This window comes from Pogona vitticeps, chromosome 6, assembly GCF_051106095.1.
Source record: "Pogona vitticeps strain Pit_001003342236 chromosome 6, PviZW2.1, whole genome shotgun sequence".
In the NCBI taxonomy this organism is placed as follows: Eukaryota; Metazoa; Chordata; class Lepidosauria; order Squamata; family Agamidae; genus Pogona; species Pogona vitticeps.
The window spans coordinates 91184781-91212634 of NC_135788.1; the positions used below are offsets into that span (position 1 = coordinate 91184781).

The window sequence follows — 27854 nt, forward strand, 5'->3', positions numbered from 1 at the left end:
ATTGGCCTGTAGAACTTGGAAGACTTTTGGAACAGGTTTCGGGGAGCATAGGGGGTGGTAGTGGAAGGAACTCTTTGCTCACTACTATTCGCACTTGTATAAGAACAGCCCCGACATTTGCTTTATGTTTGGGCGAGAAGTGGTTAGTCATGAAAAAAAAATGAGTCTGCTTCTGGATTTTTCCTTGCATGGTCTCATTTTTTGAATGGTAGTGGTGTTCGGGGACTCCTGTTCAATACCTGTGGAATGTCTCAATGTTCAACGATTCCCCATACTATTTCACATATATGTGAAAAACGTGAAAGATGCTGTCCAGAATTTTGGTCTGGGAACAGCTGTGTGGTGATGACACTCAGTTCCATCTGGTTTTTAAGATCTCCCAGGAGGCTTTCTCTCAGTCTCTCAGGCCCCATTGTGTGGGCACCCAACCTCCCATTACTCTCTGCCAATTTCACCCTTGAATCTACCTTACTAATTGCTAAAGGGTTATTAGAGCCAAGAATTGGTTAATTTCTGTGAAATTAAAAAAAGGGGGAGCCAGGGATATCATTTTCCAAATATGCAAATGTTGTCTTATCAATGTATTTGATTTGTTTTAAATCAGCCAGAGGTTCAGGTCAGTTGGTTCTGAATAGAGTAAAAAAAATGTTACTTTTTAAAAAATCGTACCTTTGCTCAAATGGTCCCAAATTTCGCATACAGCAAGAGCAGACTGTCTTCTCCTGCTGTACCACATTTAGTGCTGATCTGACTCCCGGTTTTTATTTTAGAATTTTTTGTTTGGATTGCCACCCCTTTTAGAGTCACCTGGTACAATGTGTTTTTTGCAACTGCACAATCATGACAGGGCTCTCACCTGATCATAATACAACTGAACCTATTCTGAAAGAATTACATTGTAATTCTGAGATAATTACATTGGCTGTCCATGTGTTTCCAGTCTGAGATCAAGGTGTTTATCATTACCTTTAAAGTTCTGTGTGGCTTGGGACCTACGTAGCTATAGCCTCTCCCCAGATATACCTGCCTAATCATTAAGACCTAGTGTAAGAATTCTCCTTCATGTCCCACAAGAAGAGGTGTGGGAGAGAGCTTTCTCAGTTGCAGCACCCCTTTGGGGAATGATTTCTCTTCCCCTTAGAAGCCTGATTTGGGGTTGTATTGCCTTTATTTTGGTGCCAGCTTAAAACCAGATTCCTCACTGGAACATTTGATCATTAAGGAGACTGTGGCTTGGTCATCAATCCTTCTTTCTGTTTTAGTCCCATTTTAATGAATAAACTGTATTCAAGTTTTTTTTAAGTTTTAGGTTTAAAAAATTATTTAAATATTGTGTTCGTTTTTTAAAATGCAATTTTATTGATTGTAGCTCACTATAAAAACAAGTTTGTAAGAAATGTCTGTTTTAAGCACTATGATTTCTGAGGGCTGGAATATTCTTGCTGCTAAATTCAAATTGAGAAGGCACTGGTTCAAATGGCACGCCAGCTTTGAGAGCTGAGGAAGTGACCTTACATAAACTGCTTATTGGCCTAAGAGTCATCAAGTCTCAGAAAGGTTCCTTATTTTGGGTCCACAATTCCCCGCCCCCCCAGGCACCATGAGCAATGCTGTTCCAAAATGGCATTTTCCACAGGTCTGGTGCCATTGCATAATTGTTGCATTTCACATGACATGCCGAGGGAACTCCATGACCTTTGTGTATTGTGTGTTAAAAATACATTTCTGGGCCCATTACTTTCTTACTGCTGTACATGTAATTTCCTTTTCCCCCCTCTTTCTTCCTCTGGGCTATAGTGAGTAAGAGAGTTATAATAATAATAATAATAATAATAATAATAATAATAATAATAATAATAATAATAATAATAATAATAATAATAATAATAATAATAATAATAATAATAATAATAATAATAATAATAATAATAATAATATGTTGCTGTTGTTGTTGTTGTTGTTAAATGTCTGTTTAGTCTGTTATTTACTTTCCAGGCATCAAGAGCAAGGTACCCCTGTTCAGCTTAATCAGCGTGGGGTTGAGCAAATAAACAGGGCTTGAGTAGAACTAGAATTTGCAGGGTTCAGATTTTTTGGTTAGCAGGGACAACAGTAATATCTGCCAACCCCTTAAACCCCCCTGTTTCTTCTGAGCTTATCTGCAATCACCACTGGACAGAAGAATGGGGTTTCCCCAGAGATAATGCATTGTCATACACTATTCATCCTGTAATGCAAAGAATTTGGAGGTGTCCCTTAGTTTTGAGAGAGGGCAGGGAAAGGTGCAGACATGCAGTTTGGCTTCTTATTGCTCGTTACCAGTAATGATGGGTCTCTGCTTTGAAAAGACTGCAGACGATATGGCGTTCTGTCATTTTGAGATGGGGATTATGGGCGTTTCAAGTGAGGCCATGTTCCTCCAAGGGCTCGTCCACACCATGGTGTTGTCTCTGATTGTTCAGGGGTCGTTCAGTTATTTTGGTGGCAAATGTGAACAGATCATCCCAGTATTTGTGTCCACACTTGAAGAGGGCATTTGCTTCTGGATGTATTGGGGTGATGGTTGTCCCAATACTGCTTGTCCACACACACACACACACACACACACACACACACACACACACACACACACACACACAGAATTGCTCCCTGTTGTCTCACTCCCAGCCCAAACTGCCCTCCCCTTTGGCTTCTCTTTTCTTCCCTCCCATTTCCCTCTCTCCTCCCCTCCTAGTTTTAAGCCATCCAAATGTCACAGAAGAGTGGAAACTGACCAGCAGGGATAAAACAAACAAACAAAACACCCTAAGGAGACATCATCAAATGATATCAACATACAAGTGCATAGATCAGCAGAGGCTCCACACAGGAAGAGTCTACACTGGAGTAAATCAGACCCAAGTAGGAAAAAAAATATACACCACCACTGGCGGCGGTGTAAAAGAGCCCAGAAAGCAGTGTGTGTTTTCCTGCTTTTGACTCTGTGGACCCTAGTTTCTGCCTTGCATTCTATGGACCCCAGGAGGACTATTGATCTCACAGGTGCAAGGACAGGTGAGCGGGAGCTGCGGGAGCGGGAACAGGACAGGTTCCAAGATAACCCTCAGCGGTTGGCTCTCCTTCCCTGCCAGGATTCTGTTCTGTACTGTATAAAAGTAGGAATGAATAAAGACAAGAACATTCATTCACCATGCCATTTCCCTCACTTCCGAAAACAGACCTTGAAAGTTAGTTAGTAAATCAGTTTCTCTCTCTCTTTCTTTCCATCAGTTCTTTCGGGGAAAGCCAACAAGCGTTACACAAGAGGAGCAGCAGTTCGTTTCCCAACACCAGATAAAGAGACATCCTGCCCGTCATAATGGAAGTAATACACGGGCAAGGGGTGATGTGAACCTAGGTATCCAAGTCCTGGTTTACCACTTCATCCTCTATAACAGTGGTCCTCAACGTTGGGTCTCCAGATGTTATTGAACTACAACTCTCAGAAGCCTTCGCCACCACCTCTGCTGGCCAGGATTTCTGGGATTTGAAGTCCAAGAACATCTGGAGGCCCAAGGTTGGGGACCACTGCTCTACACTGACTCTGTTTCTAGAAACCCAAGTAGCAAAACTGAAGAAAATTTCCCTTGCCCTTTAGAATGGTTTAAAAAAAGGCATGAAACTTTAATTCCTGTTAAACCCTTCCATTATAAAATGTTTGATATGCCCATAAAATGTAGCTCTTGAAAGTTAACTAGGTGCTATTCCTTATTATTAGGTACAATTAATCATTTAATCTAAAAGTACTGTAAATTTGAAACTCCCAGTTATATTATTCAGCACCCACAAACTTAACTGATTTCAGGTAACGATATTGCCAATAACTATTCAGTTCCAGTTCTGAGCTTGTCCAATGCCTTTTCGAAGTCATGCCATTTGCTAGACGTCACTGCATGGGGCGACAGCAAGGCACGGTTTTTAACAAAGAATTGTTATGTGCTATCAGACTTACGAAAGCCCTTCCTAGGGTCCTCTGGGTACAGAGTATTCAGAAGTTGTTTACTTTTTCCCATTTGCCTGGGTATGCTCTCAGACTATGCAGCCTCCCCAAGGCTACATAGGCTGGCTTTTCTCCCAGGAGGCTCGGTGGGGAATTGAACTCCCAACCTCTGGCTCTGCAAACAGACACTTCCCTTACTGAGCTATTCAGTGTGGGGGGGGGGGAAAGCACACACAACAAACCATATTCTGACAAAATGTGCTGACATTTTTATTTGTCTTTTTCATGGGAAGAAGTTAAATAAATAACATTTGATAAAACAGGAAAAAAAAACCTTGTTTATTAGCAGGGTACTTGTTTTATTTTGTTTTTCTTTCGTGTGCATGTATAGGTTTTCGGTGACCAATTTGGTTTCTCAAAATGTATTCTCTGTGTACAGCTCTTGTGAGCTGCTAACACGGTGATGGAGGAGTCCTACTGCATCCTGGGAATGTAGAGAAGAGGTACTGAGTTTGAAGAGCTCAAGGCATAAGGCTGCTTATTGACAGAGAAAGAGAGCATGTACATTAGGGTCATTCTTCTCATTCTGTATTCTCTCCATACATGGTCACAGTGGAAGGTCAGCTAACTTCTGGATCTTCAAATGAAACAAATGGTGACCAATGTCCCTTTAGTTTGATGGTAGGCTGTTGCACTGCATTCTCTTTCTTCAAAGGAAGGCGTTTCGGCTTTTATTGGTAAGGAGACAGAAGAAAGAACCTGTTGAAGAACAAGGGGAGATGTTTGCTACAAAGTAGGTAGGACAAGCAAAAAATGTCCACCCACAGAAAGCCCTGCCCTGAAACACCAGATTTTAAAGCTCTGGAGGAGGATATCTCTCAATAAAGGGCACTTGAGAGTATGGCAGGCGGATACAGTCTCTATCTCTTGACCCACATGGGCCAGAGCAGAGTGTCATCTGGTCTAGAAACCTGGCAGGGTGTAGTTCCCCCAAACAGCAACCAGGTAGGCACATGAGAATACGCATGGACATCCAGGCCACATCTGCAGTTTTGAGTGGTGTGCCACAGATGTACCACTTGCCCACAGCTCCATCTTCCATTTTTAACACCCTCAAGGTCTGGAGTCAGTAGAAATATCCGCCCAAGCCCAGCATGCCTCCCTAAAGTTCTCTGTACTTGCTTCTTCCTGTGGTTAGTTTTGACAAAACCACCATTCAAATGTGGCACATTGGTGTATAAAGGTGTTGCAAAGTTGGATAGCAGGAAACATCAGATCGGGTGATGCTTTCCAAAGGCCCTGTGTATCACCTGGGGCCACTGCAGGCGTTACCTCTTGACTTTTTCTTCACTCACAAGAACAGTCAACTCAGTTGAACAGCACAAGACCAGCCTGGGAGCTGCTGGAGTTCAGCCATTTTGATTCCTACTACCTGTAAGGTGAATTTCTCATCTTCAGAGGCAACAGAGGGTGTCCCAGTAGAGATCTGAAAGCTTCTGATTCTCATTGATGAAAACAGAAGAGAAAAGGTAGGTTCCAAGTCCCAGCAAAAAACTGTTCCAGGCAATATTTGAACTAGAGTCAACATACAGCTCATGTTCCAGCACAATGTTATTGGGGACCTACATGTAACAATGCAGCCTTCCCCAACCTGCTGTTCCTCCAGATGGGTTGGATTACAAGTCCCACAATCCCCAGCCAACAGGTCACATTTGAGGGCCTTGGGTGGGGATGATAGGAAGCATAGTCCAACTCACTCAGATCTTGCTAGGCTGGGAAACACTGATGCTTCGCTACTTCTCAGGCAAGGCCCTGCTGTTCACAAGAGCACACCACTTCCAGGAGTTAAGAAATAACAAAAACCAACATGTGAACTGCTCCACCCCAGCCCAGTTTTGCTACACAGAATCATACTTCTGGTTCTGACACAATGGATAGAAAACAATATACTTTTGGAACCCAAGAAAGTCTTTTCCAGATTTGGGACTAAAATTATTTTCATTTTTTGAAAAAAAAATCAAAAGAACATAATCCCATTTTTCTATTCTATACCTTACATGTAGATGTGTCTTCTATATCTCGTGTCTTACTACTAATCCAAGTATTTATACTATTGATCCATAAATCCATATGCATTTCATCAGACAACTGTCATGGGTAAGAGTGAAGCATTCCAGCAAAACGGATATCTGGCTATTGCTACAGCACATATAAAAAAGTTGATCCATTTTGAAAATCACTGACATGATGTGGTCAGATTAATATTATTATTTTCTCAGTTCAGAAAAATTAGCAAAAGAAGGTTGCAGTGTTCCCTATGGAAAAATCTTAATAGATGCTATACATTTCTCAGTAATGTGAGATTTTGTCTATTAGTGCCCATATAAATATTACTGACTACTGGCTGATGACTTATGGGTAGGACTTTGTTGTAAGATTTTTTTTAAATAGTTACCTTATCAAAATGGTAAAAGCTATGCAAGTTATGGTGATTTTTAGAATCCTAAATTACAAGTGTAATGATTTTTAGAGTCCTCAGTTACAAGCAACCTTGTAATAATAGAAGACAGGTAAACACAACCACCCCAACTTGGTAAATGCAATTTTGGACAAAACAGATTTCCATAGGCAGGGCTGGATTAAGATCTACTGAGGCCCCAAAGCTATGTCAAGTTTTAAAGGTCTCACAAAACTGCCAGAACTTTCAAGTCCAATTTTTAAAATGTTTTGGGGTTCTTTTGTTTGTATTCAGTGGCCCCATCAACTTTGAGGCTCTAAACGGTCAATTACTTTTGCCCAAACCCAGCCCTGTCTGTAGGGGAATCTCCCTTGACATATGCTGCTGGTAGAAGACAACGTGGTTCACCCAGCAATGTGCTAATTCACAAAGGTGGAGATGGCAAACGTTGGGGAGGCGGTGTGGGACAACAACCTCTAGAATCCCCTAGCATGCTGTTAGGTGGATTCTAGGAATTATAGTCCTAAAGCAAACATTTCCCATCTTTACACAAAAGTCATGTGCTGCTCTTTATGGTTTGGGTGGAAAACCATTTTTCTCTCAAAAGCCACCTTCTCATAAGTGTGATTTAGCAGAGGGGAGAGGCTTCGCTGATACCTATAGTAGAGGTTAGAAGTAGGTCAATCTAACGCCCCCTTTCTCTATATCCTTTCTTTCTAGCACCCTATCTTCTTTGACATCACCCCCTCTCTGTAACCCCCTTCTCTTTCTCCCGCTCTCCGTCTCCCTCTCTTCTTCCCCATCTACAGAGCTGCTGGTGAAGGGAATCAATCCTGCTTGCAAAGGTCTGAATTGATCGGTTGAAGATGGCATTTGAAAACGGAGCTGCAAGACATCAACCTGAGGGCTTCCTGTTGCCCACCCTTTCTCCCTACTCCTGTGGCATACCGGGAGATATCCATTGTCTATCCATAACTGCATCCATTGTGTTCCCAGTCTTCTACTTGCTCCTTCTGCCTTTCTCTGGATCAAGGGGTTTTTTATAAAGGTTCTCTTCATATTTCTTAAGAGTCCATGTGGGCTGGTCGCTGTTGCTTCCTTAAATCACTTTAGCTAATTAAGATTGTCCATCTCCCAGCAGGCCTAAGATATAACCTTTACAGCAGCAGTTAGAACTGTGAGAGAATGGCTTAAAAAGTTCAAAACACTGATTCTTCCACCCTCCCTTGTCCTACACTTAATGATTCCTACAAAGAAAAAAATATATATTTTGTGGGGGAAAACATACACACATTTCTAATATGAAATGTCTGAGAGGGAAACTGATGGTGCTCTAATGTGTGTTCAAAGAGAACAGTCAGCATTAATGGGATGGTGTAATTTGTTTCATCTTCTCTTATCTTGAACATGAATAACAAGCTCAAAAGCCTCCCAAGCACTTCATAATTACTCGAGATCATAATTGGTTGGGCTTTTGTACTCCAGGCCTTGAAATAACCTCTATGGCTACAATCCTAAGCATATTTACTTAGGAGTAAGTCCTACTGAACACAGTAGAATTGACTTCTGAGTATGCACATAGAGGATCTAGCTGTGTACATCTTGGAATTACTTTTAAGCCTGAGTTTCCATAAATCTTTTCTAAGAAGACAAAGAACACAGCAGAATCATCTTGCTTCCAATCCTTTTCTCCCTGGAGCATCACATGATGGAAATTCATTCCAAGACATGGATCTCCAGGGTTTGGGTTTTTTGTTTTTGTTTTTAACACCATATATTGAGAGAAAGAGGGTTTTCCAAAGCGTGTTTGCATGTGATCGAAAGTGTATAGGACTGGGAAAGGTTCAATTTATCCTGGCATTAAACCCTACTTTGCAAGTATGACAAGGAATTCAACCTCGGCTGTGACTTTGACAAGATTTTTGTGGTTGATTGCTGAGAAACTAATGTTAAGGGAGGCCTTTTGTATAAGCAAGGCCCTGCCTCCTACAGTCCTTCTGTTTGTTTCTTTGTTTAATAACAGTCTCTTTAGCCATTGTGCATTCCAGCATCTTATGGACATCATCCATCTGAAGTAGATGCAGAACTGTATCTGTCTATTCCAGATGTGCCTATGTGTTTCACTTATTTGTTTTTGAAGGAGGCGAGTGGGGCGAGAGGTCTTTGCGTTTCGTTTTTGGTCACACCACAGTGCTAATTGTAGACGACTCTTCCGACTTCTTCTGCTTGCTGGGTAAAGACTTGAGATATTCTAGATGGCGTCGGGCATCTTCCTGGTTCTGCCGGACATAGTAGATCAAGTATGAGATCACCATGGCGAACCAGCCGAACATGGTGACCAGCATGGCGATGTCTGTGGTCTTTTTGTAGATGTTGCAGAAGTCGATGTCTCCGACCAGCTGCAGAAAAGGCTTGCCAATGTGCTCCTTCCGTGCAGAGGCATCGCATATGATGCCATCAGAAGTACTGGTGACCAGCTCTACCCTCTCAATGAGCTGCTGGAGTGTGCAGTCACACAGCCACGGATTGCTTGAAAGATTGGCTTTGGCTTTGAGCGAGTTAAAGACATCCTTGTTGACTGACACCAGTTTGTTTGAGGACAAGTCCAGCAAATGCAGGTTTTCCGACAAGCCTCGGAAGGCTCCAACTTCCACACGGCTGATGACGTTGTGCGACAGGTCTAAATCCGTGAGGAGTGGCAAATTCTGAAAGGCGTCATTGGGCAGGAAAGAAATCTGATTGTAATCCAGATACAATTTGTTTGTGTCGTTCGGGATATCCTTCGGGATCACTGTCAGCTGAGCTTTGCTACAACGAAACGTTTTGAAACCCTCTTCAGTGGACGGATAGCAGCCCTTGGGGAAGGTGGTAACTGAGTGGAAGCAAAAAGCCATCAGAATAAAACTTTGGAGGAGCAACCACATGGCCACGGAGTGGTATAGGAACCAGCTGAGAAAAGGCATGTCGGGGCATCTGAATAACCAGGCATCCACTCCCTCATCAGATACCTCTTGGACTTCCTTGGCCTCTTAGCCAACTTTGAAGACTGCAGCTTGTGGAACACTATCTGTGAAAGACAGAAGGGAGAGAAACTAGTTGTGAGGTTATGTTTTGTCATTAGAATGAGATTTCTATCCCAGGAATGAATTTAACCTGGGTGTCTTTGATCTTCTGGAGCACTAGCTTTGCAGAGGATAAAGAAGGCAGACAAAAGTGAAATGGAGCCGTCGACAACTGGTGTGCCTCTGTAGATATTGTTGCATTATAAGACAGCTTGGATTGCCTAGGTAGCTAGAACTGACTTGCATGTAGAAGGAACAAGGAAGACATTCTTAAGACACAGTCTTAACATGGGACTGAATAACTAAGATGGAGTCTGCATCTATGGCTGTGGGTGCGTAGCAGGAAGTTAGCAGGGGCAAGAATATCAACATTCAAAAATAAGAGAAAGCAGAAAGCCCGGATTTGTTCATCCCTATGATGGAAATTTCATTCCAACTGATCAGAACTAAATGAAGTTCAAAAATATTGAACATCAGAGAAAGCAAAACTCAGATTTGCCTGTGTACCTCATAGGTAGACCATGGGTTTGATTACACGGGAAGTGGATCACATCTGCTTGTGGAGCTAACACATGACATATGGGAATTACTCTCCAGACTGACTCCAATCCATGCCCAAGATGGACCTTTTTGGTCCAGCTGTAGGGCCACTGTTTTTCAGAGCTAGGATGGGGCAATTCCTTGACAGAGGGGCCGCTTTAAGGAGATTAATCCTGGCAAATCGGCCTTTTCCAGTGTTACCAGATGCACGCCTTTCCAGCTGTCAGATCACACTCTAAATTGACAAGCTATGAAGAACCTCAGTTAATCTTTCTGAATGAACAGACTTCATTCATCTTTGTGCTCAGTGTATTCACCTCTTAATTATCTTAACAGCTACATTAAAGCTACCACTGCCACCACCATCCACTGTGGGCATATCAGCAACACAAGATGATTTAATAATCATCCTGTTTTACTGAGAAACCACAGGAGGAACAATACTAGGATGGTGAAGAAGGCCCTGAATCAGACAGCTCTCAGCACTCTTGCTAAACTACGATTTTCACGAGTCTCTGGGAGAAACCATGACAGATAAGCTAATATAAAGCCAACATTACATTTTAGGGCAACAACAATATTATTGCCTTACTAATAGTTAGGAATGATATTTCCTAAATGGAATAACATTACTGGAGATGTTTTGCTAAATGTGCAGCATATATGCAAGGCAGGAGTTGAGATTGTGATTTTCCAGCAGAGAGAGAAGATACAGTATTTTCAGTTTTAAAATGGCTGCCTCTGAGCAGAGAGAACACACAACTGTTAGTTGGATTTGGCTAAACTAGAGAAACCCTGACCTCTATGAAGCCAATGCTGAATCAGTGGCTGGGCTACTAGTTATACAAGTTCATTGTTTTGTTAATCTTTCTGTAACAGCAACTACTGCTGCTGCTGCTGCTGCTGCTGCTGTATGTTGTCCAGCTGCTTTTGGCTTATGGCAATCCTTTCTAGGGTTTAACAGTTATAAGGTGTTGGAGTTTTATTTACAACTTCGCATGCAGTCTGTAGTTTGTGAAACTGGGAGGAAAGTTCCTGGGCTAGGGTGACTGTCTATGCGGCACTAACCAATTGTTCCTTCTAGCTTCTGAATTCAAAGAAAGCTCCATCTCTGTGATGAGATTCTCATTTCCTCTCTTTCATCCATTAGGAACATTTGTTTGTTTCCTGTTGATCCGTTCTGTTGGTTGCTAATGATCCATAGGGTCCTTTCCTGCTCTGCAGTACTGAGACAATGAGGAGGTGGAGGAAATGCCCCAGAATAAGTGATTGAAACTTTAGTTATTGACATTCCCTTTTTCTGGGGATGCTTTGGGACTATTTAGCTTGCCCAAGGCTATACAGGCTCCTGAGAGGTACTGTACAATCAAACTCCTGACCCCTGGATCTCTTCCAAGACAGTGAGCTATACAACAAAAAGCCAATTTTACAAGACATACCATTAATCTCCTGTGCATTCTCATCCAACAGTACATGCCATGGTAATGCTACCTGTGAACTTCCATATTGTGCAGTTTGTACATGAAACGTTGCTAAACATTTTAAGGGCAAAATGACATTCCTCTAACTTGGGCCCTATTTTGGGGACATGTGGTACCAAAGAGAAAAGCTGTGGAAAGGCCTGCAGATCCATGGAATGGGATAATCTGCAGAAAGAAAGAAATCTTTCATTTTGATTTGTAAATAGCATGACTGATGCAAGAAGAGGCAGAGGATTTCTCTTGGCCTGGACTTTTAAATTATGTCTGTGGTGACAAGACCTCGGCCACACTAAAGGATCATAAAATAATTGGAGAAACTGCAGCATTGAATACTTCCAGTGGCTCTGCACCCAGAGCATACCCTGAGAAGACCCCCATCATGATTTTTTTAAAAGTCCAATATAAAAGGGTGGTTTTGCTGAACTATTCTGTCCTGTCTTCCCATCCACTAAGGCAGTGTTGATTATTAATGATACCAGAAAAAGAAAAGAAAAAGCTAAGTGTGTTAGTTATGTACCACCCTATAATGCTTTAAGCAAAGCAAACAGGCCAATAAGAAAGCGGAAAAATTTTAGGATGTCAATGAATCAGAAGCCACTAAACCCCAGAAAAAGAACTCATGCTCTTTTCAGCTTGTTTCTCTCCCCTCCTTTTTTTAATCACGTTTATTTTTTGCAGGCTTCATCTGTTCAGGGCCCTTTGGACAAGGATGTAGCTAGGATGGACACCCAGACTTCCAAGATTGGATTATCACCAGAAGAAAAGACAGATGTAGACCAGGCAGGCCATCAGGAGAAAGCAGAAGAAAGGTGATAATATGAGACCTCATTGAGGCTGTAAAGGACAGTTGTACCTATGACTTGGTAGACTGGCCTTCCAATTCACACTTCAAAAGAGAAGGTGGTTTCCAGATGGAAGGCTAGTCTATTATCTGATCATGGGTAGACCAGACCTCTCCTGTTGGAGGCCTGGTCTACCTGGGCTTCAGTAGTGCCTGGGCTGGTTCAAAGTGGCCCTTACAGTATGTCATATGGTCATTGGGAACTGGAGCAAATCAACATGTTCCCCAGGATGACCCAAACTCCAAAACACCCCCCCTCGCATAGTCACACTCCCAATCATATGGAAACTGGTACAAATATTTTTCTTTTTCAACATGCACACAAACGCAACCCTGAGAATGGCAAGTTCCCAACAGCTTTTTTAAACCCTGCCCCCCACCAAGAAGTGCCAAGATCTTAATCGCAAAGGAAGTTCTAGTGGCAATGAATTGTTTTTCAATGCAGCGATCGTGCAAGCTTTTGCAAGAGTGCTCCCTATCAGAGTGTCACGTTCCACCACTAAGCAGATGACAAAGGCTGCCCTGGTTGTGGGATGAAACAGAAACGGCAGCTCAAATGACTGGGTGAGGAACCGTTAACATGACACCAGGCAGCAGTTGGTGGGTCTTGATGCTCTGAAGCGGGGAGTCAGCTAAAGAGCTCCTATCCTTCAACACATTGACAGAGGAACTATTCTCAAAAAATGCATAGAGCTGGCAACTTACAAGAAGAACTAAAGGAGAGGCTCCCAACTTGAACTTCTGTCCTTTGTGCAATTGGGAAACATCACTATATTTGGACTACAACTCCCAGGATCCCCCCTCCAACTCTAGTCCTATTATTTTACTGCTCTGGTTCTGTTACTGAAATACAAAACAAAACAAAAGCAAAAAAGCAAAGCATAGTGCTAATATACCACCCCATAGTGCTTAAAGCATTATCTGGACAGTTTACAATTTAATTATGTGGGCTACACATTGCACCCCCAAACAAACTGGGTACTCAATTTACCTACCTCAGAAGGATGGAAGGCTAAATGAACCTCGAGCTAACTACCTGGGATTGAACCTGGGTCATGAGCAGAGTTTTGGCTGAAGTACTGCAGTTTAACCACTGTGCCATGAGACTCCTATGCTGGTGATAAATAATATCCCAAGAAAATATAATAAAATCTATACAACTACCTAAGCTTTTTAGGGCTAAATTATGTAAGAGATAAACAAGATGCAGTCCTCTGGGTATTGCTGAACTGCAACTTCCATCATCCCTATTTGGCAGAGCTTATGGTGAGGAATGCTGGGAATTAGAGTGCCACAAGATCCGGAGGGCTGTACTTTGCCCACCTTCCAAATACAGTGGTGCCTCGCATAGCGAGGTTAATCCGTTCCAGATTAACCGTCGCTATGGGGAAACATTGCTATACGGAACCAAAAACGCCATAGAAACGCATTAAACTTAGTTTAATGCGTTCCTATGGCTCCTAAACTCACCGTTGTATGAAGTTTCCCCATAGCGCCGCCATTTTCGGTAAGCGAGGGCAGGGCGCGAAAACACTGCGTGCGGCCATTTTGGGCGTCCAGCGGCCATTTTGGAACCACCGATCAGCTGTTTTAAAAAATCGCTATGCGAACATCGGTAAGCGAAACGCATACCGCTCGTTGCAAAGCGATTTTTTCTCTATCTAAACATCGCAATGCGATTGCTTTTGCGATCGCAATTGCAACGTCACTATGCGGATTCATCGTTAAACGGTGCACTCGTTAAGCGAGGCACCACTGTACAGTGGTGCCTCGACTTACAACCATAATCCATTCTAGAAGATGGATGTAACTTGTTGTAAGTCAAAGCACCATTTCCCATTGAAATGCATTGCAACGCGATTAATCCGTTCCGCCCAAAACAACAGCAAACAAACAAACCACACAGCAAGCCCCACTGGAAGGCACTGGGGCTTTTAAAAAAAACTAAAAATAAAACACACAGCAAGCCCCATTGGAAGGTGTTGGGGCTAAAAAAATTAACACAAAAAAAATTCACAGCGCAGAAACATAACCCATCCAGCCCAAACCCACTCTGTAAAACCCTGTAAATGTACTTACTCAGAACCAGAAAGCAGAACCAGGCAGTTCGAAGCCTCCTCCGACACACACACTCTAACAGTTGGGGCGAAAGAGCTACAAAGAAGTTCTTTGCCAACCAATGGTTAACCCTCTAATTTAATTCCCTGCCTTTTTCCCCTGCCTCTTTTGATCGCAACTCAAAGCTCCGGCTGCAAGTCGAAGCAAAAGTCCCCAAAAATCTCTACCCCCACCTGTATGGGAGCTTAAAGAAGAAACTCCACTGGAACCAACCCATGTTTTCCACCTCTTTTTTTAATTTCCACATGTTGTTGGAGCCAAATTTTGGGAGGAAAAGGTGGACAACAGGTTCAACCTCCCCCCCCAAAAAAGTCCCATGTTCAGAGTGTGACAAACCCAGACCTACTGGGATATGTCACACAGTTACACTAAGCTGCCACCAACCATTCCCTATAAGAAGTCACACAGACCAGGGATGGATTTTAAACAATAAAAAGAATAAGGTTTATTTTAAATACACACAGGGAAAAATAAAACAATCAGGTGAATAGGATAAAGTAACGTGGCTTCTTCTTACTCATACAAGCATACAGTTTGGTTCACCCAGAACCTTTAACTTAAAGCACAGACCCTGAACCTATCAGTTCTGGCTAACCAACAGACACCTGAACCTATCAGGTTGGTACTCTGACACACAGAAGTACCCTGTCTGACACACAGACTCCCACAACAGCTTCTTCTTCCCAGCTGCTGCTTCGTCACAACCCAGTGTCTCACAGTGTTTGTCTCAGCATCTCCCCTCTCACCACACAGGCATCACATTTTTATACAGTACAGCCCCTCCTCCTGATGTCCCGCCTTCCACTCCCCATAGGATGGAACCTTCCCTCCAACCCCATGACAGACAGGTAACATCAGTGCTGTTATGTAACACCTCCCCTCTTTATAAGTTGTTTTGTGGGGGGAAAGCTAACGTGCTTTTCACCAAAAAACAACCTGTATAAAATACACAAAAACAGTTATACATACCATATAATACTTACTTATCCTTACACTCTAAGTTAACCATAGCAATTATGCATTTAAACATTTACCATTAACATTACATCAATTTACCTTTATTCATACAAACCAAATTCAGAAAAAACACAGGTACATTTTACTTTTTGTCATCAATATATACACATATAGTCCATGTTCTTTCGCCGTTTTCAATCTTCAGGTCTTCTTGATAAGGCGTCAGCAACACAGTTCACTGACCCTCTGACCACCTTCACTTCAAAGTCATAGTCCTGTAGGTTTAAAGCCCACCTCATAAGTTTGCTATTGTGGGTTTTCATTGTCTTCAACCATTGCAATGGTGAATGGTCAGTACACAGAATAAAATGTCTTCCCCAGATGTAAGGCTTGGCCTTCTGGATCGCGTAGACTATGGCCAAACACTCCTTCTCCACGGTTGCCAAATGTCTCTCACCTTTTTGAAGTTTCCTACTCAGGTAGGACACTGGATGCTGGTCACCATTCTCATCCTCCTGGCACAGAACTGCTCCTACCCCGCTGTTAGACGCATCGGTGTAGATGATGAACTCCCGGTCGAAGTCTGGAGCACGCAGGACTGGATAGTTGATTAACGCCTCCTTCAACCTCTGGAACGCCGCCTCACAGTCGCTGGTCCACGGGATGCGGTCATCAGCCTTCTTCCTCGTCAGATCGGTCAGCGGAGCCGCAATCTCGCTAAACCTCGGGATGAACTTTCTGTAGTAGCCCACCAACCCAAGAAATGATTTGACTTTTTTCTTGGTGTTGGGTCTAGGCCAATCACGAACAGCTTCTATTTTGGCCTCCAGGGGTTTTATCATTCCTCCCCCTACCATGTGACCCAAGTATTTTATTTCTGGGCTACCCAGCTGACACTTGCTGGCCTTTACTGTTAGCCCTGCTGCACTTAACCTCTGCAGCACTAACTCCAGGTGTATCAGGTGATCTTCCCAGGTATTACTGAAGATCCCTATGTCGTCAATGTAGGCCACTGTAAAGTCACTGAGCCCTGCCAAGGTCTGGTCCATCAGCCTTTGGAATGTGGCTGGTGCATTTCTGAGACCAAAGCTCAGGACTCGAAACTCATAGAGACCAAAAGGGCTGCAAAAGGCAGTCTTTTCTTGATCCCTGGGATCAATTCTTAATTGCCAATATCCCTTTACCAGGTCCAATGATGAGATGAACCGACAACCCCCTATGGTTTCAATCAGGTTGTCTAGCCTGGGCATTGGGTAGGCATCAGGAGTGGTTACACGGTTTAATTTTCTGTAATCAACACAAAACCTAATGCTCCCATCAGGCTTGTCCACAAGGACTATCGGAGAGGACCAAGGACTAGAAGAGGGGACGATTATGTTCTCCCTCAGCATCTCGTCCAGCTCCTTCCGCACCTTGTCCCTATAGGGTCCCGTTACTCGGTATGGGGATACTGCCTGCGGGGGTGCATCCCCTGTGTGGATCCGATGCATCACTCCCTTCACTATCCCCGGCTTGTTGGAAAACACCTGTTGATATTTACTAAGCAGCATTTTTAGTTCTTGCTGCTGGTCTTGGGTGAGTGCAGGACTGATCTTTACCTCCTCTGGGTTGTATTTTACTTCCCCTCTACCCTCCCAGAAGGGTAATTCAGCTTCCTCACTCTCAGCTGCTTTTATTGCGAATAAAACCCTCTGTTCCCCTCTGTAGTAGGGTTTTAGGGCATTCACATGAACCACCCTCCTTGCTTGGTTCTCCTCCTGCTCTATTAGGTAGTTCAGGTCTGACATCTTGGAAATGACCCTATATGGTCCTGCCCATTTGAGCTGCAGTTTATTCTCTCTGCAGGGCCTAAGCCAAAGCACTTCCTCCCCTGGGTCAAAGTGTCTCTCTCTAGCTTTGTGGTCATACCATGTTTTCTGTCTGACCTTCTGAGCTTGCAGGTTTTCTGCTGCCAGCTCTAGATTTCTCCTTAGGTCATTCATCAAGGTGTCTATGTATGTCACAACGTCTTGTGGGTCATCCTGGGTGATCTGCTCCCAACCTTGCTTGATCAAATCAAGAGGCCCTTTCACCCCTAAGTGTGCAGCAAACATGTCAGAGTGACCCCTTTGTAAGATCATGGGGCGATACTTTTCAGGTACCAGCAGTTGACTTCTGATCCCATCTCCCCCTTTTGAGATATTCCTCAGGGTTTCTCTATATAAAATCCCCTTTTTCTCCAGAAATCTCACTGGGGTTTCAGGTGTTAGCTGGGCGTCAGTCACCTGTTCAAAACACTTTTGGAGAGTGGCGTCTGCCTTTTGCTCCTGTCCAAATCTGCTGTCTGTGGTTAAGGTTTCCACCACAGCTTCTGAACTCCCCTCTGCTTCCGTCTCTGGCTCATCATTACCCCCCTGAACTGTCCCTGTGGTGGCTTGTGAGCGTGTAATCACTAGCACCCTTTTCACATGTTCAGCCAGGTCATTTCCCACGAGCACGGCTGCTGGCAGAGTCGATGAAATCGCTATCCGCCAATCTCCCCTCCAGCCTTGAAAGTTGACAGGTACCTCTGCTACTGGCAGAGAGATTACCTGCCCCTCAATCCCTGCCACCTTCATGCTCTCATTTGGGATTATAAACTCCCTAGGGATGATATCTGGATGGCACAGGGTTACCTGGGAACAAGTGTCCCGCAGCCCCCTATACTGACGGTCAAGTATTCCTACGTCCACCCCTGCTGTCTCAAACAATTGAGAATCTGTTTTCACCAGCAAGCAGCGTTTTACCTCTCTAAGAGGACCATTTTCCTCAGCCTGATCAGCAGAGGCAGCTGTCCCAGACTGAGTAGCCATGGCAACAGGCTCCCTCTGTGACACTGAGCCTTGCTCTTTCTGGACACAGAACACAGCTTTTGGCTTGGTTCCACTAGACTCCTGAGGCACCATTCCTTTTAGCTGCTTTAATTTCTGACACTCTGAGATTAGATGACCCTTTCCCTGACAGAAATAGCATTTTCTGGTGTATTTTGATTCTCTCTCATCTTGTTTTGGTTTTCCCTCCAAAATCTGAGGTCTTTGTTTCATGTCTGAGGGCTTCCCTTCACCATGGGCCCCTCCCCCTTGCTGGCTTTTCCCTGGTCCCTGAGAGTACTTGCTGTAGGTTTCTTTGGGTTTACCTACAGATTTCCCCTCACCCAAGGGCTTTCTTATTTGGGAAATAAAATCTGCGATCTCTGCGGCTGCTGCCACAGTTTTCGGTTTCCTTTCCCTCACCTGGAATTTCAATTCCCCCTGCAGGACTGAATAGAACTGTTCCAGTGCTATCAAGTCTTTAAGCTGCTCATAGGTCTCTGTTCCCTCCTGCGATAGCCATTTCTCAAGCAGCCTCACCAATTGGGCCCCCACTTGGGTAAAAGTCTGTTCTGGTTTTTTAGTGAGGGACCTGAATCTTTGCCTCAGCTGCTCTGCATTTATCCCATGTCTGGCAAAGACCAGTTTTTTAAACTCTGCAAAATCTTTCATCAGTTCCTCAGGCATCTCGGCATAAACCTCAGCCAGGCTACCACTGATTAAAGACCGCATGATGGTCATCTTCTCAGTTTCCCTCACTGAGAAGTCCACAAAAGCTCTTTCCACTAAGGAAAAGAACACCTCAGGACAATCTCCCTTGTGGTACACAGGGAATTTCTTCAGGTCAGCTTTAGACAGTTGGCCTCCCTCAGAATCCCTATTATTATTATTGTTCTGGTTCATCATTTCCAGTTTTCTTAATTCAAACGCCATTCTCTCTCTCTCCAATCTTTCCTCCCTCTCCATTCTCTCTCTCTCTCTCTCTAATTCAAATTGCCGCTGTTTCTCTCTTTCCCTTTCCTCCATTTCAAATTGCCTCATCCTCAGTTCATGCTGTTGGAGTATGAGCAATTTTCTGAGTTCTGGGTTCTGCTCTCCTGTGCTGTCACCTTGCACTGAGCCAAATTCATCCTCAGAACCTTGGTCAATCTGGGGGTCTTTCACATCACTCATGTCTGCTACTTGGCTTCGAGTCAAGGGCATAATCCCCCCTCAGAACAGGCTGCTTTAAAAAGTCAAGCCTCAAAATAAAACGACCACTTTTTTTCCCTTCTTGCCTCAGAACCAGCTCTCCCTAGAGATTGCTGCTGTTCTTCAGCACTAACTTGCAACAGTATCGAGTCAGAGCCTACCCCCCTCTGCTGGGCCTCTCAGCTGGCAAGCTAGCTCGCTGTTGCTACGCAGTTTTGCCTCAGCGTTTTCCCGCCAAAACTAGGCTGCCTCAGAGCACCTTAATCTAAGTCTCCCCAGTTGGCACGTTCTTCTACTAGCGCACCTCCCCGTGAGGTACACCTAGAAGATTACCTACGCGCCTCAGACTGTCCCTGACTAGACCCCCCTTGCTCTGGGCACACCTGCCAAGGCTTTGCTGGACCGCTGGACAACTGGACCAGTCGTATCCCACACGCTGGACACCAATCAATGTGACAAACCCAGACCTACTGGGATATGTCACACAGTTACACTAAGCTGCCACCAACCATTCCCTATAAGAAGTCACACAGACCAGGGATGGATTTTAAACAATAAAAAGAATAAGGTTTATTTTAAATACACACAGGGAAAAATAAAACAATCAGGTGAATAGGATAAAGTAACGTGGCTTCTTCTTACTCATACAAGCATACAGTTTGGTTCACCCAGAACCTTTAACTTAAAGCACAGACCCTGAACCTATCAGTTCTGGCTAACCAACAGACACCTGAACCTATCAGGTTGGTACTCTGACACACAGAAGTACCCTGTCTGACACACAGACTCCCACAACAGCTTCTTCTTCCCAGCTGCTGCTTCGTCACAACCCAGTGTCTCACAGTGTTTGTCTCAGCATCTCCCCTCTCACCACACAGGCATCACATTTTTATACAGTACAGCCCCTCCTCCTGATGTCCCGCCTTCCACTCCCCATAGGATGGAACCTTCCCTCCAACCCCATGACAGACAGGTAACATCAGTGCTGTTATGTAACACAGAGTACAAAAGAAACTTTCCTATGCACATCATACATTTAAGGTAGCATTTTGTTTTTTCATTGAGGCTCCCTCACTTTGGGAGTCCCACATGCTATTCAAAGTGTTGGAGCTTTATTTACAACCTCGTATGCTGTCTGTTGTTTCTGTGACTAGGGGTGATTTTTCTGGGCTGGAGTGATTATCCTTTTATATAGCACTAAGCTATAAGAGTGGCCCACCTCTCTGCTGAGTGTACCTCCCCTCTCTTTCCTTTAACGGTTGTTTGTTTGCTGTTGATTTGTTTTGTTGGTTAAGTATGTGTGTGGTAAAGAATGCACACAAGTCTGTAATTTCAAGCAACTCTAAGTAAAGAAATGTTTTTATTCTGTCTTCTACAAATGTCTCAGAGTGAGATATGAAGACCTTAAGTGCCAGTTAATGAGAAAGGGGTGGACTCTGGAGAACTTGTAGTTACTCTCCTCTGTGAGTCTCTGTACTTCTACTGAATAGCAAGAGGAGAGTTTTACCAAAAATTCAAAACTCTGCAACGCAAAGAGCCCCTGAACTTGGGGCTATTTAAACCACAACCACCCCCATCTTGTGCTTGCTCATAGGTCTTGTCTTGTGCGATTGTTGACCTAAACAGGAAAAGGGAAATGAGGACAAATGGATTAAAGGTGGTCAAACCTGCCAGTGTGGCTCTGGTCAGACCCATCTGTTTGTTGGGAATCTGATGGTGATGTGTTTGCATGACAACTTGTTTCTTGGTACAGGGCCCTGCTGGAATGGCTTATACAGGGAAAGCAGATAAGAGGACGAAAGACTTCCCTGCCTGTCAGCAAAAGGTGATGTAATCCAGGATGTCTGAGCGTGGAGAAAGAGAGACTGCAATTCAGCCAAGAATGAAAAGAGACTGGTGAGAGTTGGACCTCAAGTCAGCCAGCAGCATCCAAAGGTGCTCTCCCCATCCATCCATCCCACCCACCTCCAAATATCTGATTTGGGTATTTAGATGGTGCCTCTGTTAGTAGTGGAAAATCCTGCCAATTTTCCTTTCTCCTAGCTTTGAACTTTTTGCCCTTTTCTGCCCTGAATGTAGTGAAATGTACAATGTTTGCCATTCTTTTCTTCCAAACAAACACCAGCTAAATTCCGTAGGTGCGGCAGGTCCTCGCACGGAAAGGATCACATGATATGTTCTTGCCATGTTGGTGTTAAAGAAGAGGAGCTTCCTAAGAAAAATCAGACAAGCTGGAAACATTAATTTGGCTTTAAGGTGATTGTACATACAAGGAATCAAACCCAGACTTTTGAGAGGTCAGTGCTCAAAGCTTTGGTTCCCTTTTATTTATTTATTTATTTATTTATTTATTTATTTATTTATTTATTTATTTATTTATTTATTCATTCGTTCGTTCGTTCGTTCGTTCGTTCGTTCGTTCGTTCGTTCATTCATTCATTCATTCATTAGATTTTTACCCACCCACCCCTTAAACAATGTCTACTTGGGGCGGCTTAACATGCATTTGGGAGTTTCAGGACAGGGGAGAGGGGAGCTTTTAGTAGTCAAATTGCTGCTATATTGCCATTGGCAGTCCCAATCCTGGCAGTGGTGATCCAGTAATGATTTTTGGTCATTAAAGTCTCCTCCCCCAAAATCCCAGGCTTCCCAAAGGCTTTCCCAGGGCAAAAGTCCTAAGGAGCCTCGGAGACTAAACTAGGTGGGATACAAAGCTTTTAAATAATTTAAATTAATTTTTAATGATGCCAGCTGATGCCAACATTAGTTTCCATCAGCACACATTTACACAATAGAATTTTGCCCAGTATTTATTTATTTATTTATTTACAAATTATATTTGGGAGCCTTCATAATCTGAGGCCCCAAACTGCAGAATGTTTAGGTTGTGCATAAATCTAACATTGCACCTAGACTAGAAGCCCTTTGTTGACAACCAGGCAGGTGCAAAAAATGTGCCAGTGTTTCTGTTGTGAATGCTGACTTGCTGCCAACATGCAATGCCGGGTCAGAAAGCTTAAGTCACCCATGCAAAGTTTATATTCCTCGCCCATTCGTTTACTTCTCCTTTTTCTTTAAATAAACCTTAAACGGAAAAAATTACGTCAGCAGGGGGGAAGCCACTAACAGAGAAAGGAAATGCGATAGAAGGAGGTACCAAGCAGGAGGGGATCAGATAAGCCCTTTGTGACATGTACCCATATGCCAACAGCAGCCTTTGTCCTACCCAGAAACAGTCGCAAGGCACCAAGTTTAAAAGGGAAAGAGCTCATGGCATAGGTCACCATCCTTTTGAGGACAGGGGGCAAGGAACGGTACTCTGGTTGAAGGTATCTTCTACTGGAAGACCTGCCCAGTCCAAGTCTAAATTTAAAGATAAACAGCAATATGAAGGGAAAATAGGGGCTTTGAATTTGCCCATAAATGGTTTATAACCAGGCAATAGACTAAACAAACACAATGTCTCCTGGTCACTGTCTTCTCCAATCTTCATTGATGAAAGACTGTATACTATATTTCCATTTAAATTACTGACCTTTTTCCTAAGTACCTCCGTTTGTATACTCTCCTCTTCCCTCTCCATTCTCGGCATATAAGTCAAATAAATAAATAAATAAATAAATAAATAAATAAATAAATAAATAAATAAATAAATAAATAAATAAATAAATAAATAAATAAATAAATAAATTACAGGGACCTATCCACACTGTGGTGGTGGTTGTGTCCCCTGTCATTTTGCAGTTGCTTCGGGATGTTCAGACTTATTATTATTATTATTATTATTATTATTATTATTATTATTATTATTATTATTATTATTATTATTATTATTATTATTATTATTATTATTATTATTATTATTATTATTATTATTATTTTGCAGATTTGAACAAATCAGCATGGTGTTGGCATCCCTACATGGAGAAGTTATTTCTTGCTGGAGATACTGGGATGTACTGAGTCATCTTGGTATTACCTGTCCACACACATCTGGAATTGCTCCCTGAGGTCTCACTCCCAATACAGACAGTCCTCCCCTTTTCTGTATCTCCTATCTCACTTCTCTTTCCTCCTTTTGTTCCCCTGCTCACCATTCTCAAACCTTCGCATTTTCACCACAATGCTTTCCAATATTTTTATTTATCTATTTTCATGTTTCATTTTTGTGCTATGGTATAACAGTGATCACCATGTTTAAAAAAATTAAAAAGTGAAATACAGCAACAGGTGATACCTGCCCCTTCCTATTCCTACCTGCTTCACTCTCTCCTCTTTTCCCTTCTTGTTTTCATCCACTGATCATACTTATGTTGTCACATTTTTACTTAATTTTTAAAAACTTGATAGTTTTCACGTTTGCACTATGGTGTAGAAGTGAAAACTTTTTTTGAAAAAATAGTTGAATGTAGGAATAGCTCATATCCAAGAAAACTGAAAAAAGAGTGGCAGTAAGACATGATGGGGTGGAGGATGACCAGCAGAAACATACTCATAACGACACCCAATCACAAAATGCAGGAATGAATACATATCAACACAGCACTATGGATCATTGAGTCCAGCCCCTGTCAGGGGGGCACAGTGGTGAATCGAACAGCAAACCTCTGTTTTTACAGCCAGGTATTAAACCACTGAGCGATCCAGCAGTTCCACAAAAGCAGAACATGCCCAAAAGCATATTAAAGCAAACCAGAACAAATATATACAGTACTACCTACCTTTAGAGATGATTTTTTTAAAAAAAAAAATCTCTGTATAGCACCTAGAATATTTTACAGGCCTCCTAAGTGAATAATGACAACAATAGTTGAGAAATAAATGTTGCTTATTATAAAGTGGTACGGTACTTCTTACCAGATCTAATTTGAGCTGCATTTATCTGTTGCATAGATAAATGGCCCTAAATGACCCCAAAGATGGCTTTAGGGTTAGTCACTTACCCAACTCAAAGAAAACAAAAGAGTTGCAGTTAAGAAAATACCTCCCTGGAAGGACACTGGTCCAAACAACTTAGAATAGCAGATGGAATGCAAGGCAACCCATACCCTCCCCTCAGCTAGAGACAACAGAAAAAGTACCCCTGCTCATACACAGTGCATTCCTGTACTTGTTTCTGTGACAATCACATACCAATGCATGCAGGGAAAATGATACAGCATCAGAGAGCCTTGCCCCTCTTTTCTTTTCTTTCCTCCCCTCTGTACTGTGTCAGGGCCAGTCCTGCTATTAGGCAGCGTGAAGCAACTACCTCAGGTGACAGAATCCTGCACAATGCTTTGGCTTTTTCCTTCTCCCAGAGGAGACAGCTGTACATAGCACATGGCCTGTCCCGTTACCTCTAAACTAGTCTAGCTCCTTCTAATGTGGGGGATGATCTTCATCCATTTGCCAGCGTGGAAGAAAGGTTCAACTGCCAGCTTCTGTGCACAGAACTCATGGGGACATCATCTCGTCCCGTGCCTCAGGCAGCAAAATGTCTTAAGCTGACCTGCAAAGTGTGTACTTTTCCAAACTGAACATGCACAGGATTGTTCAGAAATCAGAATAGTTACCCTTGGGGGCTACAGCTCCCAAAATGTCCAACCTACATGATGACTATGCTGATGCCTAGGGTACTTCAGGGGTTACGGTTCAAAAGAACTTTTACATACTCTGGTCTTCTATAGTTGTTGCAGTTTTGAATGTTTTGTTAAATTCCTTTAGCTGCACTGCAGAAGTGCAGGGATCCAAAGAGCAGAATAGCTTCAATTTCCCCCAATTAGTCCACCCCTTTTTCTCATTAACTGGCACTTACAGTCTCAATAACTCAAACTGAGATATTAACAGTAAAAAGAATAAAAGTTTTCATTACTGTATTTATAGCAAACAGATAACAGCAAGCTAAAAACATGACTGCTGTCAGCAACAGGCCTCAACAGACTAATTGCTTCCAACAGACAAAAGAGAGGGAGAAAAGACCCTGAGCAGAAAGGCGGGGCTTTCTTTGAATCAGAGGCAGGGAAGGAACTATTGGTTAGTGCCGTTAATGACAGACAGACAGCCCAGTCCAGAAAGGTCCCTGCCAGCTAAACCTACTAAAGGCAGCATTCAAGGTTGCCAAAACTCTCACAGTATTTGGTTAGGAACTTTTCGTTTCATAGGCTTCCTGTCTACATCAGCTTTAACACATAACCGTGTACTACTGAGCACATGCTGCAGAAATATGTACTCCAGAAAAAAGGTCTGCCAGACAGCAGATTGTCTCAAACGGCAAACCAACGGTAGCAGCTAGACTCAGACATCTTGACCTTCCCCACTTCTCTGGTGGTTTGCCCCAGGAGGGAAGTGTTGGTTAGCTCTCTGCTACGCTGCGGTGGCATAATTGCAGATGGAGGAACATGTGCGCCCATGCTTCAAACAAAAGGAAAAATGAACTCACACACTCCGTTCAAAAATCTGCTGGTGTCTTTTCACGGCAAGTATTGCTTTGTAGGGTCTCTGTGTTGAGAGCAGTTCACAGAAGGTCACAGCAATGGGTGAAGGAAGAGAGAGAGAGAGAGAGAGAGAGAGCAAATCTGACAGATCGGAAAGCCCTCTTTAGTTTCAGCAGCAATTATGCTGTCTTGGTGTGGATTTTTAAGTGACCTTTGTCCTATCTGTGTGAAATCTGAGGGATCTGATGCTCAGACAAGGGAGGCATTTAGTAGAAAGCGAGGAAATGTCATGGCACGTAGATGGAGAACACAGATGTCAGTTAATAGAAGATTGGCTGCGTCTCCTATTGGTTTATGCCAAATAAAATCTGCTAGTGTTGCGGTAAACTGCTGAAGACTACCCTACCACATTAGCTTCCAAGGCTTTACCCATATGCTTCCACACTATAGCCCAGGGCTTCTCAACCTTGAGTCCCCAGATGTTCTTGGACTACAACTTCCAGAAATCCTAGCCAGCATCCTGCTGAAAGCTTCTGGGAGTTTTAGTCCAAGAACATCTGGGGACCCAAGGTTGGGAACAATTGCTGTAGCCTAGATTAAGAACTTGTGTTGTTGTTGTCCTTTCAAAGGGAAAAGGGAAAGGAAAGGGAGAATAATATAATCACAGCCAGGAAGCCAAAATTTGCACCAGGTATAATATCCCATTCCTCCTGTGATGAAAATGATGCAGTTAGTAGAAGGCTAGCCTCCCTAAATCTAGCATCAGTCTGCCTCTGCCTGTGTTAGAAAACCAATTAAGTGCTGGGGGGTTTCGGCAAACTGTCTTCTGGCTCTTTGGAACTAGAAAAGGTTCTGAGCCCTTATGTTTTATGAAGGCAATTTAGTCCCCATTTCCACGAAAGAAGCCAAGCAAAGTTGTTTGGGTCTTTCCTCCCTTTCCAGCAAATGGGTTTTTTGCCAGAAAGGCAATCCCATTAAATGGTGAAAGGGATTCACTGAGTGTGTTCCCAGCCTTTGCAAATGATGAGTTGCTTTGCCTAAGAGTGCCAAGAGGGAGGGAAAAGCCCTGCCTACAGTCGACTCGCCAACTAAGGATTCAAATTATCAAGGGTGATCCCCTGGAAATCAATGGGGAATGATAGAGAAGGGCTGTATCCCAATGGGTAAAGCTCCTGCTTTGCAGACTGGAGGTGGTGGATTCAGTTTCCAGTACCTCCAGCTAGGCTAGGCAGGATCCCGTATGAAACAATGAAAAGCTACTGCCAGTAGGTGTTGATTGTACCAGGCTACCTGGGCCCAGTGATCTGACTCAGTACAGAACAGCTTCCTGCAAGAACAGACCAAGGCTTGGAAAAGCTACATTGTTGTACAATTCCCATAATCTCCAGTCAGCACTATTCAGCCTGACTGGGGGATTATGGGAGCTGTTGTCCAAAGAGAGAGAGAGAGAGAGAGAGAGAGAGAGAGAGGAGCATTTCCAAGTTATGTCCAGGATATGCCTATAGGACATACATATGTTAGACTGCAACTTCCATCACTTCTAGCCAGCATAGTCAGGTTAGGGATGATGAGAGCCAGAGTCCAAGATCATCTGTAGGGCCACAAGTTATCTATCCCTAGTTTAGGAAAAGACATGAATTTATTGGGATATGAACTGTAGCCTATATGACCTTTCCAGCCTGTGCATTTTGCTGGATGGATTTCAGATTTATTTTCACAGCAATACACAGAGGAAGCTTGTAATGACTTCCTCTCCTGATCTCCTGTGGTGTGTTAGAATCATTTCCAGCTGATCAGGGCAGAACATTTTTATAAGGGGGGGCATGGCGTTTCAAAGGTGGATTTCATTTTCTTCTGTCAGACCACAAGGTGTGCCATGAACAGGTAATAAAGATATGTCTGGAGAGAGAGAATGAGAGAGACAGAATAAGAAAAAAAATTGCAGGCTAGTAATTTTTGTAGACTTGTTAGGAAAACTGAGTC

General features: G+C 43.2%; 1 protein-coding gene and 1 non-coding gene across 2 annotated transcripts in view; both read right to left on the reverse strand.

Moving 5' to 3' along the window:
- Positions 1-4225: 4225 nt before the first annotated feature.
- LRRC3C (leucine rich repeat containing 3C) lies at positions 4226-9439 on the reverse strand. The gene has a single exon (XM_073004229.2). The coding sequence runs from the start codon at positions 9398-9400 to the stop codon at positions 8618-8620; it is 783 nt and encodes a 260-aa protein (XP_072860330.2). The 5' UTR covers positions 9401-9439; the 3' UTR covers positions 4226-8617.
- Positions 4226-27854, reverse strand: part of LOC110082077 (uncharacterized) — a 30978-nt gene continuing 7349 nt past the window's right edge. Inside the window, exons 2-3 of the transcript XR_012088594.2 lie at positions 9446-9504; positions 4226-4738 (exon numbers count right to left, since the gene is read on the reverse strand). This is a non-coding gene — a transcript (uncharacterized LOC110082077). The remainder of the gene's footprint in view (positions 4739-9445; positions 9505-27854) is intronic.